The 17,200-nt window shown below is 41.5% G+C and overlaps 4 protein-coding genes across 4 annotated transcripts; 3 read left to right on the top strand and 1 right to left on the bottom strand.

Annotated features, from left to right (window-relative positions):
- Positions 1 to 4,332: 4,332 nt before the first annotated feature.
- Positions 4,333 to 6,156, top strand: EAF02_003486 (uncharacterized protein; the record flags this gene model as incomplete). Its single annotated transcript, XM_038899534.1, has 5 exons — positions 4,333 to 4,501; positions 4,561 to 4,711; positions 4,765 to 5,732; positions 5,783 to 6,066; positions 6,121 to 6,156. 5 exons carry the CDS (start codon positions 4,333 to 4,335, stop codon positions 6,154 to 6,156), a joined length of 1,608 nt encoding a protein of 535 aa, XP_038760461.1.
- Positions 6,157 to 7,664: 1,508 nt separating this feature from the next.
- On the bottom strand, positions 7,665 to 8,814 carry EAF02_003485 (uncharacterized protein; the record flags this gene model as incomplete). Its single annotated transcript, XM_038899533.1, has 8 exons — positions 7,665 to 7,724; positions 7,902 to 8,000; positions 8,053 to 8,151; positions 8,220 to 8,285; positions 8,337 to 8,402; positions 8,452 to 8,517; positions 8,566 to 8,684; positions 8,739 to 8,814. The coding sequence occupies 8 exons, from the start codon at positions 8,812 to 8,814 to the stop codon at positions 7,665 to 7,667; spliced, it is 651 nt and encodes a 216-aa protein (XP_038760460.1).
- Positions 8,815 to 11,017: 2,203 nt separating this feature from the next.
- Positions 11,018 to 12,076, top strand: EAF02_003484 (uncharacterized protein; the record flags this gene model as incomplete). The annotated part of the gene is made up of 2 exons (XM_038899532.1): positions 11,018 to 11,214; positions 11,398 to 12,076. 2 exons carry the CDS (start codon positions 11,018 to 11,020, stop codon positions 12,074 to 12,076), a joined length of 876 nt encoding a protein of 291 aa, XP_038760459.1.
- Positions 12,077 to 14,156: 2,080 nt separating this feature from the next.
- On the top strand, positions 14,157 to 16,931 carry EAF02_003483 (uncharacterized protein; the record flags this gene model as incomplete). The annotated part of the gene is made up of 6 exons (XM_038899531.1): positions 14,157 to 14,438; positions 14,662 to 15,010; positions 15,065 to 15,198; positions 15,250 to 16,122; positions 16,185 to 16,470; positions 16,501 to 16,931. The coding sequence occupies exons 3-6, from the start codon at positions 15,073 to 15,075 to the stop codon at positions 16,929 to 16,931; spliced, it is 1,716 nt and encodes a 571-aa protein (XP_038760458.1). The 5' UTR covers positions 14,157 to 14,438; positions 14,662 to 15,010; positions 15,065 to 15,072.
- Positions 16,932 to 17,200: the final 269 nt, after the last annotated feature.

Below are 17,200 nucleotides of genomic sequence, written 5' to 3'. Positions count from 1 at the left end.
TATAATGTATAATGTATAATGTATAATGTATAATGTATAATGTATAATGTATAATGTATAATGTATAATGTATAATGTATAATGTATAATGTATAATGTATATGTATAATGTATAATGTATAATGTATGTATAATGTATAATGTATAATGTGTAATGTATAATGTATAATGTATAGATATTATTCTCAAATCAAGATATAACTGATATCCCGATATTCTACTTATAGAAATGAGAAAGTTGATGATGCTTTGGATATGATTAGATTCCATATGCGGATTTTCTGACTATTTAGATAGGAGATTTTGGGAATTGTGTAGATAGGTACCTAATGAGAATTTAAAAATCTAAGTGAAAGAGGCTTGAAATGGGATGATGGGTTGTTTATGCGGTTTGGAATTTAGAGGGGTATTATTGGGTTATTGGAATGATGGATGATGGATAGTGGATGGTGGATTGGTAGATGTGTGAGTGTGCTTGTAATGGGAAGGAATTTCTGACGTGTGGTGATGATGAATGGTCATTCGTTACATGCTTGTATTGATTTTTTGGATCTTCTCAATTCTAGAAGAAAGATTGTGGGCCGGGTTTGAGGGAAGAAAGCGGAGGGATCAATAATGGGAGATGGAAGATGGATGTTAGATCCTACGTACCATGTTTCTTGAGATAGATAGGAAACAAGATTTATATGAAGATGTGGATGAAACATTATATTTGTGTTTGACTTAGATCCGAAAATACGAATGACCATATGCAGGAGTGTTGTTTCAGGAAATTTGCAAGATACTTGAGAACTTGAAGGCACATAATGAAAATGAAGTTCTTGAAGGCATACAATGAATATGAAGTTTTTGAAACGACTGAGAAGATGAAGGAGTTACAAGAAAAAAAAGAGTAGCAGCGGAGAAAAGCAGAGAGAAAGAGAGAGAAGAGAGTAAGGAAGAAATAGGAGAAGGGAGAGGAAGAAGGATAAGAAAGAAATGAGAAATGGGAAGAGAGGAGGTAAGATGTTTTTTCATTGACTACAAGATTGTGAATTTGATTCATTCAAAGATGACGTTTAGGAGGAATGAGAAAGTGGAGGTATGTGGATAGAGGTGATACTTGATTTCATTATTGGAGATCCAATCTTTGTGTAATGATAATGGTGTGTATAAGTGTATTCAAGAGGTAGATTTTTTTCTCTTCAAATCTTCCTGGTGTGAGATAGAAAGGTAGAACTGTATTCATTGTATATAACTCAGATTGGGATATAGACCAGTACAAATTGAATCCGAGCACAGCTGGATTGAGAATCAATCTTCTGATATCTGCGATTGTATGTGAGTGAAGGAATGCGTATTTAGCAATGCGATAGGGATGTTTCTGCGAGTGTTTGGACGCGTGGAATTGACAGACAACCCAAAGTGAAGCAGAAAGGGCAGAAAGGGTAAGAATATCAAAAGGAGAGAGATGAAAAGACAGGAATATGTTATTAAAACATATCTCGTACTGAAATATCCATATGAGGGCCCGTCCCAAGAAAATCAAAGTAATGACCAAACGCCTAACAATGCACTTCAAAATATATGAGAGTAAACCAAGGTTACCCGCACCCAGTAAATACCAAGTCTAGAATCTCCCACTAGAGAGATAATTGACTCGTGATCAATATGTCACCTTCTAATCATGATGAAGGATTCGACCCCTCTTCTTCCGAGAAAGTAAGCCCATTTTCATGGAAAATGCTCCGTGGAATAGCTCGGCTATATATTCCTTCACGTGAAATTCTAGCTTGATTTGTTGATTCTCGCGATTGCTATTGAGGGGCGGGGGCTGGAAATCAATCATGGCGTAGAGAATGGATTGTGTGAAGAGGATTGAATAGATTGAGATTCTACTTTTCCTGATAGGTAGATAGATGGTTTTACTATTTGGAGGTTATTCAAGTTGGATGAAAATGGGGGTTTTGAGTCCTTGAATTAGAGATGATGTGAGTGGAATACTGGTACTGAGGTTTGAAAATTTGAGGTGGTTGTAAAATATGTATGTTGGTCAATGCTGCTGACTAGATTTTTAGACAAGACAGGCACAGAACTGACTCGAGATAGATATGTACTTCCCCACTGTTATCATTATAATATATTCCGTTCTGCATCTATGTAAGTGTGTAATAAATATACGCGTATAAGAAAGCATTCGATTCAATAACATTGCTGGACTCCTCGGTGGACTGAGCTAACACATGTTTTATTTATGAGGTGATCTGAGAAGTTGATTCAGATTAGGTTTTGGGTGGATTTTTGTGGAGTTTGGAGTTTGGAGATGGTGCGGAGGGTTTTGTTTGATGAGGAATCTGGCGTGATATGATATTTCCCGTATGTAGATACCGATTGATATATGTGTTTTGTGTTTTGAGTCGGAGGCCCTGGTGTTCATTGAAGTTGTTTGTGCTGCTTTTGGGAGAATTCTGTCGGGGGATGAAGATATATTCTTAATAGGGGATGCATGCATGCCAAGACTTGTGTTTGTTGAGTTGGTTGTACCTTATAACCAGCCACCAGTTTTGTTCACTGGGTATGGAGTACTTCATACAGATTGGGGGATCCGAGTATAGATGGATCTCTCGTGATTTAGTCAGAAATGGAGATTCATGACATGCTTTTGATATGTAGAATCTAACAGTGGCTTCATCTAGGCGTTGGCCATCAAAGTCTGTAGGATGGTTAGAACAATATATCATATCTAACAATATACAAGTATGTCGTTCCAGAATGAAATTTACTGCAAATCCTCTTCCTCCCTCCAACTTAGTATGGAAGCTTCGGAACCTTGGCTGTGGAAAGTGGTTGGTAATACAAGTATGAGTGAGTGACGGATTATATTATTTGACAAGGATTCTCCCGTATCTACAAGGTACCTGCGAAGTAGCATGTACATCTTTAATTTCTCGTGGTGGTGGGACGGATGATATGATGATGTCGATATTGGGCTCAGAAACAATAAATCAGGTCAGCAAAGGGTCACCACCACAATGGCACCAACAGAAAGCATCCGGCACATACTACGAGAACCAACCACAATCATTTCGTACCTGCTTGCTTGCTTGCTTATGCTTTTCTTTATACAAACTTTTTACTTTCTTCATTCAAATGCTTGACCTATGAACATCAACCCACAACCCTTGAACTAGGTAACATCTAGCCCTATTGTTTGCTTCCGTTATCTATTTAGGTACCTCCCTAGAGAACCTAGACACCTGAATAAATGAATTGAAAGAATCATGACGTCTTTGTGATAGGATGAGATACCTTTCTTTAACTTCTCTTTTTTGCCCTCCTTTATCTAATGCATATAAAAGATTACCGAGTACCGGTATAGAAAAAGTGAATGTGTAACCAACTACCTAGGTACCGGTACAATACGCGCATTCGCTACACTCCTCCTTTTTGAGTAGATTCTAATTGTCTGCTACTTCCAAGGTCATTACTGACCACTGTGAGTATCTCATTTCCTACACATCCTTCCTAAATTCACTCAATAATACCTAGGTCTTTTCTAGTATCATTATTATGATTAATGGGCCAGATGAATCCACCAACATCTCGCGCCACTAGTCAATAGATCATAGATGGCCTTTTTTCCCTTCTAGTTCCTCCCTAGTATGATTAGCTCTTCGAATTCCACTCCACTGATGTTCATGTTCATGTTCGAATTTTCTTTCCTTTCTATCCTTTCTTGCCGGGCGGATTCACCCTTGTTGCAAAGGTCTCTCCTCTCGAGGGTCTTTAGTGAAATCTAATCCTGGTACAATCCAATAGCAAATACGTTAGATGAATTTTTCAGATCGGTCTATTCACCCGATTGTGTCCCAATGTGCCAATCTAACCAAACTCATCAAATTGGATCCAAGATGATTGGGTCCGGTCGTCATTCAGGTCACCATGGTAGCTGGAGTGGATTACTTAATCAAATTCCGTAACTTCCCAATTGTTCCTTACGGTAATTAACTATTACCTAGTAGAGTAACAACCTGAGGTAAAAGTTCTGGTGCGAGGGTGCTTCATAATTCAATAATAATTCCCGTCTTTCCCATCCCATCCTCCCACCCAAAATTCTTCCCTTCTCTTCCTTCCCCTGCCTTCAATTCTTCTTAATCCTTTTTATTCAACAACTTGTCCTATCGTTCAAGTACCAGATATCTTCCAGATATCTTCTGACCAGAGACTTGCTAGTCCACCGTCAGATTGTTCTTCTTATAAGATTGTTCTTCATATCAACCTTCTTTGAGTGTAATTGTTACTTGCGACCATTTTCACCACCTCGTTTGGTACAGATACCACAACGAACAAATCATGGCGGACGTGGTACAAAATATCACTTATGCCTCACCTGTGGCAGATGCAAAATTTGCTCAGATTATTGGGCATCCTCAACTCAATGGTTATCTAGCCAAACTGGCAGAAGTCAGCGCATGGCAGATTGTGCTTACAATTCTTTGCCTCATGGTAGCTTATGATCAATGTAAGAAACTTCTCGACGCGTCAACCAACCAATTGCACCACCCACTAACAACTTTCAAGGTAGTTATCTCTGGCAAAAAGGTTCAATCATCGGTCCAGCATGGAAAGCCCCCTTTATCGGTCCATTTTTACAATCTGTCAATCCAAAATTCCACGAATATCAAGCAAAATGGGCAAGCGGTGACCTCAGTTGCGTATCTGTTTTCCACAAGTAGGTCAAGACTATTATCTGCCACTCCAAAATCAGGCACTAATCTCTATCAGATTCGTTGTTATTGCTTCTACTCGGGATATGGCCAGAAAAGTTTTCAACTCCCCAGCATACGTCAAACCATGTGTAGTCGATTCAGCACATAAATTGTTGGGCGAGACCAACTGGGTTTTCCTTGACGGAAAGGCTCACGTTGATTTCCGAAAGGGTCTCAATGGATTATTCACTCGCAAAGCTCTCGATTGTTATCTCCCAGGGCAAGACGACGTCTACAATCAATACAACGAAAGATTCGCCAAGGTTACCGAGGAAGCTGGAGGAAAACCCGTTCCATTCATGTCCGAATTCAGAGAATTGTTGTGCGCCGTTTCCTGTCGTACATTCGTTGGTTTCTACATCTCAGACGAAGCTATCAAGAAGATTGCCGACGATTACTACAACATCACTGCCGCCTTGGAATTGGTCAACTTCCCAATCATTCTTCCATTCACCAAGTCCTGGTATGGAAAGATTGCTGCTGATATGGTTCTTGAGGAATTCTCCAAATGTGCCGCAAAGAGCAAGGTTCGCATGGCTGCCGGTGGTGAAGTTTCTTGTATTATGGATGGATGGGTCAAGTCTCAACTCGAGTCCGCGGCTTGGCGCGAGGCAGAAGAAAAGGGTCTCTCAACCAAAGGAATGACGAAGCCAACACCATTACTCCGTGAATTCACCGACTACGAAATTGCTCAAACCGTCTTTACCTTCTTGTTCGCTTCCCAAGATGCTACGAGCAGTGCCGCCACCTGGTTATTCCAAGTTATGGCCCAACGTCCTGAGGTTTTAGATAAGGTCCGTGAGGAGAACTTACGCGCTCGTGGTGGTGATAAAAGAGTTAGACCAAACATGGACATGATGGAAAGCATGAAATATACTCGTGCCGTGGTTAGAGAGTTATTGAGATGGCGCCCTCCTGTTCTCATGGTTCCATATGTTGCCAAGAAAGCATTCCCAATCACTCCAGATTATACTGTTCCCAAAGGTATGTCAAGCTGATAAAAAACGAAAATCCAATTCTAACCACTGAAATAGGAGCCATGATTGTGCCAACAACATACCCAGCTTTACGCGATCCTGATGTCTATGACCGACCTGACGAATTCGACCCTGAACGTTATTTCTCTGGTGACGCAGAAGTAAAGGGTGCTAAGAACTATTTGGTCTTTGGAACTGGTGCTCATTATTGTCTGGGACAAGAATATGCACAAATGAACCTTGCTCTTATGATTGGAAAGGCATCGATGGAACTTGACTGGGTTCATCATCCGACTCCAAAATCAGAAGAGATCAAGGTCTTTGCTACAATTTTCCCTATGGTTAGTACACATTCACATTGAATGGCTCTTGATCATTACTAACACAAATTACAGGATGATTGTCCATTGACCTTTACAAAGAGACCTTAATCATCTTGATATCTCTGTTCGAAATTTCGAAAATTTTCATCAATCTTCAAACTACCTTCTCACCATTTTTTTATTATCGGAACGCCAATCTCCGCATACTAGGGGCAAAGTTGCGGCAGTAAGGTTATGATCATTTTAATGCATTAGACTGGGCGTTCAAATATTTCTGTCCATTAAATTATAGGGGAAGGATAGGCGTTATTCATGAAAGTAGTAATGAAGATAGGAATGGAAGAGTGGGCTTGTGTAATTTCTTCAACCTTTGACGAAGAAAGCACATGAAACTCACCAAAGGGTACTTAATCAATTGTAATTAGTCATCAACTTTTGTTTTTTAAAAGAGATGAGAAGGGAAGCATGAGAAATGAGAATGAAGATTCATTTGAATTGCAATAAGTGGCTTGATGAATACTCTGATGAATTGATTGAATAGTGTGATATGTGATTTGAATGATAGGGTAGTTGGATTTTTCTAGATGTAGAGAAGATATTGATCAAAGTTGGTCAATTGTACATTCTGTTCGTGATTATAGCTAGCCCTGGAGGTACTTGGTTGTATGGTTTGTTTATTATTTCATACCTAGGTATCTACTTTTGCTGTACTCTTTATGGGATGGGATGGGATGGGATAGTGAAGAGGCGAAGCGAAGCGAAATGAGATGAGATAAGGGAAAGAAATGAGGGGAAGAGATGAGGGGAAGAGATGAGGGGAAGAGACGAGGTGGAGAGTTGGAGAGATGGAGAGTTGGAGGGATGGAGGGATGGAGAAACGAGAAACGATGGATTCAGGGGGAGAGAGGGACGGGGACGGGGATAGAGATCAGGATATATAGGTATATTCATCAATACAGAAATAGATGGATGCCACGGGTAGTTGGCAGTTAGTTAGGTGTTTGAAATTTGGGGATTTATTTTTTGGGTTGATGGGTGGTGGGTTGGTTTGGTTTTATTTGAGGGATAGATATTGAGAGGGAGATGGGGGGAGGGAGATGGGGGGAGGGAGATGATTAGAAAGGGGGGGCAGTGGGAGTGGGAAATCGAATCGAGGGATTTCTGCTGTGTGGATATGGCTCGATGAATGCGGAGGAAGGGAGGAAGGGAGTATAAATATATACACATCATTATAGGAATCATATCATATTATGGGCGAGAAGGAAATAGGTGGAAGGGAGATGCGGATTGGGCATGTATATTCTTTTCTGTGCCGTGTGCGTGTCGCTTGTTCAGTCTTTATTTGTACATCAGAGCGCTTGGGAGTTGAAGTTAGGTCACGGAAGGAAATTAATTGCGTGCTTTGATTTGATTTGATGGATGTGGATATTGGGATGGGTATGGTCAATTTCTGTCTCTGTCTCTGTCTCTGTCTGTCTCTCTCGCTCTCACACACGCGTGAATACATGAATATGCTCTCCCCTCTCTGCGTATGATACTCGGAAATTAAAAGATAGATCTGATCTCTCTGATGGGAAGACGGAGAGAGATCTGGGGATGGAATGGGGGTGGGAGTTTTATTCCTTGTGCGTGTGGCGGCTGTTGACGTAGCTGAGTTCGGGCTCGTGCTTGGAGTTCTGGGGGAGGAGGTTAGTATTTGGGGGGTGGGATTAGTGGGGATTAGTGGGGATTAGTGGGGATTAGTGGGGTATGGTGAAGGAGAAGGGGGAGGAGAAGGAGGAGGAGGAGGAGGAGGAGGAGGAGGAGGAGGAGGAGGAGGAGGAGGAGGAGGAGGAGGGATGTGCGGGACGTACGACGTAGCTGAGCTCGGGCTCTCTCTTCGAATTGACATAGCTCAGTTCAGGCTCTCGTTTGGAGTTGACGTAGCTGAGCTCGGGCTCGCGCTTGGAGTTCTGGGGAGAGAATGTTAGTGGATGAGTTGGTGATTGGGGTTGATAAATTTACTACGTAGCTGAGTTCCGGGGAACGTTTGGAGTTGACGTAGCTCAATTCAGGCTCTCGTTTAGAGTTGACATAGCTAAGCTCGGGTTCTCGCTTGGAGTTCTGGAAATTGGAAGTTAGTAGATGGGACAGGAACTATTGGAGAAGGAGGAGGAATGTGCGGTACATACGACGTAGCTGAGCTCGGGCTCGCGCTTAGAATTGACATAGCTAAGCTCAGGCTCGCGCTTGGAGTTCTGAAAACTTGTCAATAGGGTCTATTCGAGAATGGGGAGTGCCAAACTAACCACATAACTAAGCTCAGGCTCACGCTTAGAGTTGACATAGCTAAGTTCTGGTTCTCGCTTTGAATTCTATATTCGTGTGAGCTGGATACTAAAACAACATATCTGTGAAACAAACCACATAGCTGAGCTCTGGCTCGCGCTTAGAATTGACATAGCTCAACTCCGGTTCCCGCTTCGAATTCTACACTCCCGTGAGCTAAATACCCCACAGCAACTTCACAAAACATACCACATAACTCAATTCCGCTGCGCGGCTATTCACATAAGATAGCTCTGGATTACGTTTAGCCATGAACCAATCCAGCTGCGCGTACGTAGCATCCAACACACCTCGGGCTTTAACTTCTTCTACTTAAGTCAGTCAGTAATGATTTTTTTGTTTTTAGGGAGGATATAGTAGACCTTGAACAGGGCTCAGAGGAGCAGCATATGCGAGACTGAGAATGGCTGTAGCCAAGATTGCGGTCATTCGAACCATTTTGGAGAGGTTTCTGTGGGGTGTTGGGGCTTCTGTAATGGGATTGTTGAGTTTGGTTGGAAGGATTTATGGATTAGATGGTTGAGAGGATTAAGATTAGATTTCTAGTTGTGGACTGTTTATATAGATATTCTTTTGACTTTCAAATGAGTGAAATTGCCTGAGTCTTTTCGATCTACCTGCAAAGCTGACCGGGAGATCCGAAAGTGCTGCACAAGATTATTCTGTAGAGTAACATGCTTCGAAGTATTGTAACTAACTGTTATCTTGCCGCCGATCTATTCTTTTCGTTCATTCATACAAGATAAGATCATCCCCGAAAAGAACAGTGTTGTAATACGTTCTTAAACAATTATATGCACAACCGACGTAATTTGCAACAACGAGTCGTGTAGTCTATCGGATCATGTATTCGGCAAGCAAATACAAACTCAACCCCGATTCGAGAAATAAGAAAGATGTACAAATTGTGAATTAGATCCCAGTATCGTTTCAAAGTATATCGGGCAACTCGAGTTTTGTCGAAAACGCTACAAGGATGTCAAAGCAGGTAATCATGAGACTTTTCAAAACTCTCCGCTGCGACGAAAATTGTGGCGAAGTAGAGAGCAAAAAAATGCCTCAAATTATTGTTTCTTTATCACCAAGTCGTTGTTTGTGTTTGCTGAAGCAATCCGTGCAAGTAACGGGTTATACGTCATTTTTAGATATCTATCTGCATGTGTGAGTGACTTTACACACTCACGAGAATAGAGTTGGTTTGATATGAGTTACATACCGAGAAGCAAGAGTGAAATGGGAGGATGGGAAAATTGATGGAGAACGTGTGGGTGTGCAAGCGAGGATTACGTGGGGAGTAAGCAGGGTTAGTTAGAATAGGGGGGGAGAGGTACTCTTTATCACCATGAATAGGAGAGATACACACTGATCTGACTTGGGTTTCTTTTGGGAGATTCAATGTACCTAGAATTGATGCTTAATATATAGCGGTTTCAGACTTCAAGTATTTTGGGCAAGAGACTTCACGACAAGCGTTTCTGGTACTTCCAGGAGTAAAGATAGTGTTTACACGATTCTCGTTTTTGTGACAGAGAATAGGCTAAATCGGTTATGATGTCAATAGTACTGCTATAGCCATGTATTCTTACATACTTTTGATCTGTGGCCCATCCGTTTATTCCCTGTATGAAATATGATCCATGCAAACAGCGATGCCCCTCAGATATCTATCTCTGAGTTACGAATGACGTAGATTTCACATCTAGCGAGCAGCTAGCTAAGATAAAGATGCAAAGATAATTTGGCGTTTGTTCTCTGCTGCTGATCTATCAAAGTTGTTTCCGAGTGTGAAGTTCGGGTCCAGAATATTTCAAGTCGTCAAACCCGCGTAAATGTGTTCTCGGAAGCTTTACCCACACTTTTCAAGATAATCATTAACACAGGGAATGAAATTTTAATCTACCAATAGATACACATCCACAGCATTTCTTCTCATCCAACTAAAGTCCAAAATGTATTCTGTACCACCAACCGAGAAACACAATGTTTGCCACGCGAGCGGGAAAAATTAGCCGAAACTTCCATCATGAGACCATAGATGTCGTGCATGTTACTGTCGACATGAGTTGGCTTGCATATTCGTGGATCAGTTGGATCTAGATAACTGTGCAGTATGTTGCTTATCTCTTCTTGGCTGAAAGAGAGGAGGGTGGTTTTCTCTTATCTAGAGAGAATATGGAGAGGAAGTTATGACGGGTATGTGTAACGTGTTGAGATAATCGAATGTTAGGGGTTGAGTGTTGATTGTGAGGTAGCACTAATGGGTGTACGGACTGATGAAATGCGGCAAAAATAGATTGATGAATATTTCTTAATACATCAAATCATTTATTCCTAGAATTGTTATAATTGTTGATTCGAAATAGAACAATCAAGATGTGACTTCCAATAATATAGAATTGAAAAATGAATTTGCTAAAAATATCGAAAATTGGGAGGTGATTTGTCAATCCACACACTTGCTGGTGGTCCGAAGTGCAAGCAACACGAGTCCTGATTTATGATGCTATATCATACCCATTAGCTGTATAACTTACAATATACCATCTCCCATTCCGTTTGAAAACAACTAATCTATCATTTGCTTTTTCTCTCCGCATTATACTTCTCTCTTCTCCCATTTCCAACCCCTCCACTCTTCAAAATGGGTTTCAATCAACGCATATTACAAATCTTCAAGCACAATAAGCCATTCACATATGCAGAATTGGATCCCTCTCATGTAAACTCGGACAACGAATATCAAGATGAAGATCGACTTCTTAACCGCTTTTCTGTCGGCGATGAGTTATTCGAACATACTGAAAAGGGAGAGAATGATACCTGCCATAAGCATCATTCGTTTGTGAGGTGTCTGGGTTGGCTAAATGGTCTTTTCTTTTGTCTGTCTTTGTACTTGTTCACAGCGGCTATGCTTAATTGGAAGCAAGTTCCCAGTGGAAAAGAGCGAAATTGGGCGTTGAAGCAAGTCTCCGAAAAATTTAAGATCTAAAAATCTTCCAACACTGAAACTCATCTCATTAGAAAAATCATAGCTCCAATTCTAGACGCAATCGACATTCCCCTTTCAACCTGGCGACTCAACGGCACCTTCCTAGAACGCGAAAACGAATCCATCTATCGGCAACCTCCATCCCCGGAAGTCGACGCAGCATGGGCTCGTATTGAGACTCAAGATCCCATTCCCATATCCCGAGAAGACCTCATAAATCAAGGCAAAAACCCAGATTTGTATGCAAAATTTCCCGAATCCTTCGGTTTCGGCCCCGACGCCTTCATCGGACGCATCGACGTCTTCCATCAAATCCACTGTCTCAACCGGCTACGCATGCATCTCTACTGGAGTGTAGAGTACTATTACCCTAACGAACAGATGGGGAAGTACCATCAACTCCACGCCTCGCATTGTGTATATGCGCTGCTGCAGAATCTGATGTGTCAGGGAAATGTGGATACGTATGGACATTATTGGGTGGATATGCAGGAGAATGCAGTGCCGGATTTTAATATCAATCATAAGTGTAGGGATTTTGAAGTGATTCTAGAGTATCATGACAAGATTGCGGTGCCGTTGGAGAAGTTTGGGGCGTTGAGGAGACCGGTGGATGAGCCGGTTAGACATATGACGCATGAGGCGAAGGAGGTATTTAGGTGGTTTGATAATCATGGGGATGATGGACAGGATGGGACGGAGATTCTGTGATGGAGTGGAGTGGACTGAATTGGAAGTTTGATGCTGTGCAATGGTATTGAGTTTTTGGAGTTGAATTGCTGGTGAGAACTATGATAATGTGCATCGTGTTGAGGAAAAGTTATCTCTGTTTCTGGGAAGAAAAACTTACAAACATTATAAGCCTGTCTAGTGAAAATTATCAATCCAAATAGCCAGGATAACAACTAGCCGTTAGTGACTAATATCTGATCACGTGCTCAAAGTCACCTACTCTAGCTCCATGCACAGAAATATGAATAGAAAGAATTCCCCACCTTAATTATATCGATATTCCTGCACATTCAATTCTGCATTATCACTTCGAATCCACGAATTTATCATTTGGAATAATTCTCATATTTCAACTAGACTACACTATCAACAATATCGCAATGGTAAGTATGGCAAAGAACTCAAGCAACAAGTTTTATCGTGTTGTCTGACACACACGATTACCCATTTGGCGACAACGCCTCGAGCAAATTGTAGCTTCCTATCCCAAAAGTCGATGTTCTTCTCCACTATGGAGATTTAACACAAGTTGGAGGTGTTCCTGCCTTCAAAAAAGCACTTCAAATGCTCAGCAATTTTGAAGCAGAGCTTAAACTAGTTATTACAGGAAATCATGATTTAGAGTTTGATGAAGGATGGTGCAAAGCACACCTCGAGGAAGACGAGGACTATCTTGACGACCATGCACGGGCCATGTAATGAAGGGGGAATTAGCGAAAGAACCGGTTGTTACTTATTTGGAGGAAGGAACGCACACTTTCAATCTTAAAAGGGGTGCAAACATTTAAGATATATGCTTCGCCATACCAACCCGAGTTTAACGATTACGCCTTCCCTTACAAACGTAACGAAGATCGATTCAATGCATCTGGGGCAACTGCAGAGGGCGTAACTTCCATTGCTGAAAATCCTATCCCAGCTGATGTGGATATTGTTATGACCGTGACGAGAACTTGGGCTGCGAGAATACCTTTCGCGCAGTCCAACGTGCGAAGCCTTTGATGCATTGCTTCGGCCATGTCCATGAGGGGTATGGCGCCAACAAAATCGTATCGGAAGATGAGATGAAGAGAGAGGATGAACTGGTCAGCAAGTATCCGCAGGCTATGGATTTGCATATTGAGTCTGGCAAAGAAAACTCTGATGGTTAATGCGGCGATTCTGGATGGAGAACATCAGCCTACCAATGCTCCCTGGATCATAAACTTGGACTTGCCTTCTTCATAGGCAAACGCTTTCCCATAGTCCAGACTGTAATTCAATAATATAAGGTTTCAAATATCTAAAAGCAATCAGAAATCTGCAAATAGTTCAATGTTCAACCAAATTTAGTCTCACAAATGATTTGATTATTCGAATTAGTTTGGAGATTTGATAATCTTCATTGTTGAATTGAAATCCGGACAATTACACAACCTGATTCAAAAGAACAACTGGATTAGCTCAAGCTACGCAATAAGTATTATTGTCTCAACTTACGGATAAATTGGCCCTTTTCGTTTCCCAATCTGAAATTCCCCATCTCACTTATACGTCATAATACTTTGACAATCTGCCAGACTCACAGTTCAATGTCTTAGGAGCAAGTTTAGTGTTATCCTGCTTTCAAAGTACTTCAATTACTTGGCAATTCAGTCTCGTGGTACTAGAAAGCGAGACTTGACTCTAATATCTGGAATTTTATGGGACAATGAGCACATGTCTTGCTCTGTCCCAATGTTGTACTATAACTGATCTTCATCCAACACAGACTGAGTGCTTCTTATGTACTCTGACTGCACTCTGCTTTCGTCATTTTTAAGGTTCTCGAAACTGAAAGGATTGGAAAGATCAATAATCTACCTCCAGATACGGTGTTCAAATCTGGACAAAGATTAGGCCTATGGACGAAGGCGATAGTGAAAGTACGACACGGAAGTTATTGTGTTTGAGACAAAATCTATGACACAAGTCCTAGTACGACTTCACAACTTCACAAATGCCATCCGGCGTTGCATCGCAATTACAATGCGATTTTTAATTCTAAGCTGAGCTCAGACATATCACATGAATGAGACAGTGAACGAAACATTCAGATACAAGAAAGCCTACACCCCATTTCCATTTTGATTTCTTTCTCCAAGTATTGCTGTTTCCGTCTCAAGATGAAGCTTTGAACATCTTTGCATTCATCATTATTTCAGCTGAAGCTTCTGAGGGAGGTCATCATGGCCGTCCCTTCCAACCATCTCCACCTTCCTTACGCCCCCCGCCAACTTTTCCAAGACCTCATCCCAAAAACCCATCAATTCCTGGACCAATAGTCGATCTCAGTCACGAGCGCCATCAAGCCATCTTCAATGTCAGTACCCCTTATCCATTCCCATTCGGACCAGGGTATCCTATAGTTTGGACTGCAGTTCAACAATTTAAGGTTTTGAATATCTAAAAGCAGTTGGACATCTGAAGATATCTCAATGTTCCAATTGCCTTAGAGATTTAATAGTCTTCATTGTTGGATTTCAGTTCGGACTATCAGACACCCTACCCATTCCCATACTCTTACTAACCAAATCCCCATCTAGTCCACCGGCCACTATAATAACTTCAGCAATATCCCCTACGCTATTCCACCTCTCCAAGATCTTCGGTTTTCAAAACCTCTTCCTATAAATAGTACTTCTTCGCATATTAATGATGGTTCCATCGGACATATATGTCCACAAGCTCGTCCAGATTGGACAGAGGATGCTGGTCTACTAGTTGCGTTGTATACTTTGGGACTTATTAATAATATAGATCCAAGTCACTTGAAACCAAATCCATTTGAAGACGTTCCTCATGGTTGGGAAAGCGAGGATTGTTTGTTGCTGGATGTGGTTGTACCAGAGGGAGTAGCTGAAGCGGTGGAGGAAGATGATGATTTTGCTCCTTGTAAGTACTATCACCGTATGATATTGCTGAAGAGAGAGACTTACAAAACAATAGTACCAGTAATGGTTTGGATACACGGAGGGGGTTTTACGTTCAGACATAAGAATCAAGATGGTAGTCCATATGGTTTTTTCAATGCTTCTACCTTCACATCAGAAAGCGTAGCTATCCACGATAGCATCATCTTTGTTTGTCCATCGTCCTCCTAGGGCTTGCTCACAACTAACATTTCACTCAAGGTAACCTTAAACTACCGTCTCGGCGCCTTCGGTTTCCTCTCCACTCCTGACAACTCGACCGATCCTCACCCAACCCCAAACGCTGGTCTCTACGACCAAGCTCTCGCCTTAAACTGGGTTTCCCAACACATCTCTAAATTTGGGGGTGATCCTGACCGTGTGACCGTCATCGGAGAATCTGCCGGTGCATCATCTATCCTGCACCACATCACATCTTATGGCGGATCGTCGTTCTCATTAAACCCAGATTCCTTACCACGTGCACCTTTTCAACGAGCTATTCTACAATCCCCAGCCTTTTTTCCCGCAGCCGATGCTAATACCAAGCTCGAGGCTTTTGACGACTTTTTATTCGTAGCTAGAGCAGATACTATTGAAGAATTGAAAAACAAGCCTGAGGAAGTATTGATTTCTGCCAATAAGCTTTTGGTTTCGAAATCGCCATATGCACAATTTACTTTCGGACCTACTCTAGACGTTATTTTTATCGCAAAGCCTGTTTCCATTCTATTGGGAGATGGAGATTTCTGGGATGACATTGATGGGATAATGGTTGCTCATAATTCACTTGAGGGACTATTATTTACAGACATCACAGCTGTGGAAAATGATGATACATTTGCTACATTCATACGGAATAGTTTACCAGGATTAAAAGATGAAGATTTAGAGTACATTGTTAAGGATCTATATCCTTTGGACGACGAAAATGCAGGAGTTCTGGATAAATTGCTCAGGGGTGCGAATGCAACAGCGGAACTGAGCACGATTTGTAATGCGGTGTATTTGCTTGATGCTTTTGGAGCTGAGGGGAGTTATAAGTATGTTTTTGGAGTAGAACCGGGTGTTCATGGACAGGATGTTGGGTTTTCGGTTAGTGAATCCTCTCTTGATATTCTATGTTTCCATTTCAAACATTCTAACTGTATAAATAGTTCTATCAAAAACCGCCTTCTGATCCAACAGATATATACAACACGGGAAAGGTCCTTCCATCTACCGAAATTGTTGCACAAACACTTCAGGCCTATATTGTTGGGTTTGTGAAAGAAGGGGATCCGAATCGCGGGTTGATTGGACCAGAGTTTCCAGTTTATAAAGATGGGATTGTGATTCTTGGATCGAAAGAAAATGGAAGTATGATTGTACCGGAAGGAGAAGTGAGGGTAGAAGAGGATTTGTGGGTTGATGTAGGGACGAGAGAGAGGTGTAAGTGGTGGGGTGAAGCGAGATATTGAGATGGATATAAAGGAGGTGATGAGAACGATGGGGATGATGGAAGTGATGGAGACAAGAATGGAGACGACGGAAACGAAGATGATGGGAATGAGAACGAGGGAGACAACAATGAAGATGACAGAAACGAGAATAACGATGATCAAGACAACGAGGACGACGATACGCAATCCAGCCTCAAAGTCCAAATATCTCAAAAAACAATCCCACGCCCATTAAAAAACTGGAGAAACAATCCCTCTTCACCTCAACTCCAAAACGCCGACTCCATCACACCCACATTCTCAGACATCTTCAAAACCAAGAACGATGGTAAGAAAGTGGAATGGCACGCGGAGTGGAAGTCCGATTGGATGGGCAATAGTGAAAAGGCTTTTGTGAATACTGACGGAAGTGATATCAAAGGAAAGGAAAGTGAGATTGAAGAGAAAGAAGAGTTGAGATGATACTGGAAGTTGAATTGAGATATTTGAGAGATCAGTTACTTCATAGCAGAGCCAGGTTTATGTTATATTGAGTTTGAACTTACTATTTACTTAACTAATATCATGAACAAGATGTTGTGGTTTTGAGAGTAGTTCCCATCATCCTTAGATAAGTACCCAGATAGGTAGGTATTGCATTCTTCCACTTGTTTTTCATGACATTGGGTTATTGAAACGATGATCTAACAACCAATCAACCCTGATTGTTCAAATATGTAACAGACATTAAG

This window comes from Botrytis sinoallii, assembly GCF_014898435.1.
Source record: "Botrytis sinoallii strain Bc 23 chromosome Unknown BSIN_005, whole genome shotgun sequence".
In the NCBI taxonomy this organism is placed as follows: domain Eukaryota; kingdom Fungi; phylum Ascomycota; class Leotiomycetes; order Helotiales; family Sclerotiniaceae; genus Botrytis; species Botrytis sinoallii.
Note: the sequence above shows the minus strand (reverse complement) of the source record. Positions and strands in the feature narration are given on the sequence as shown.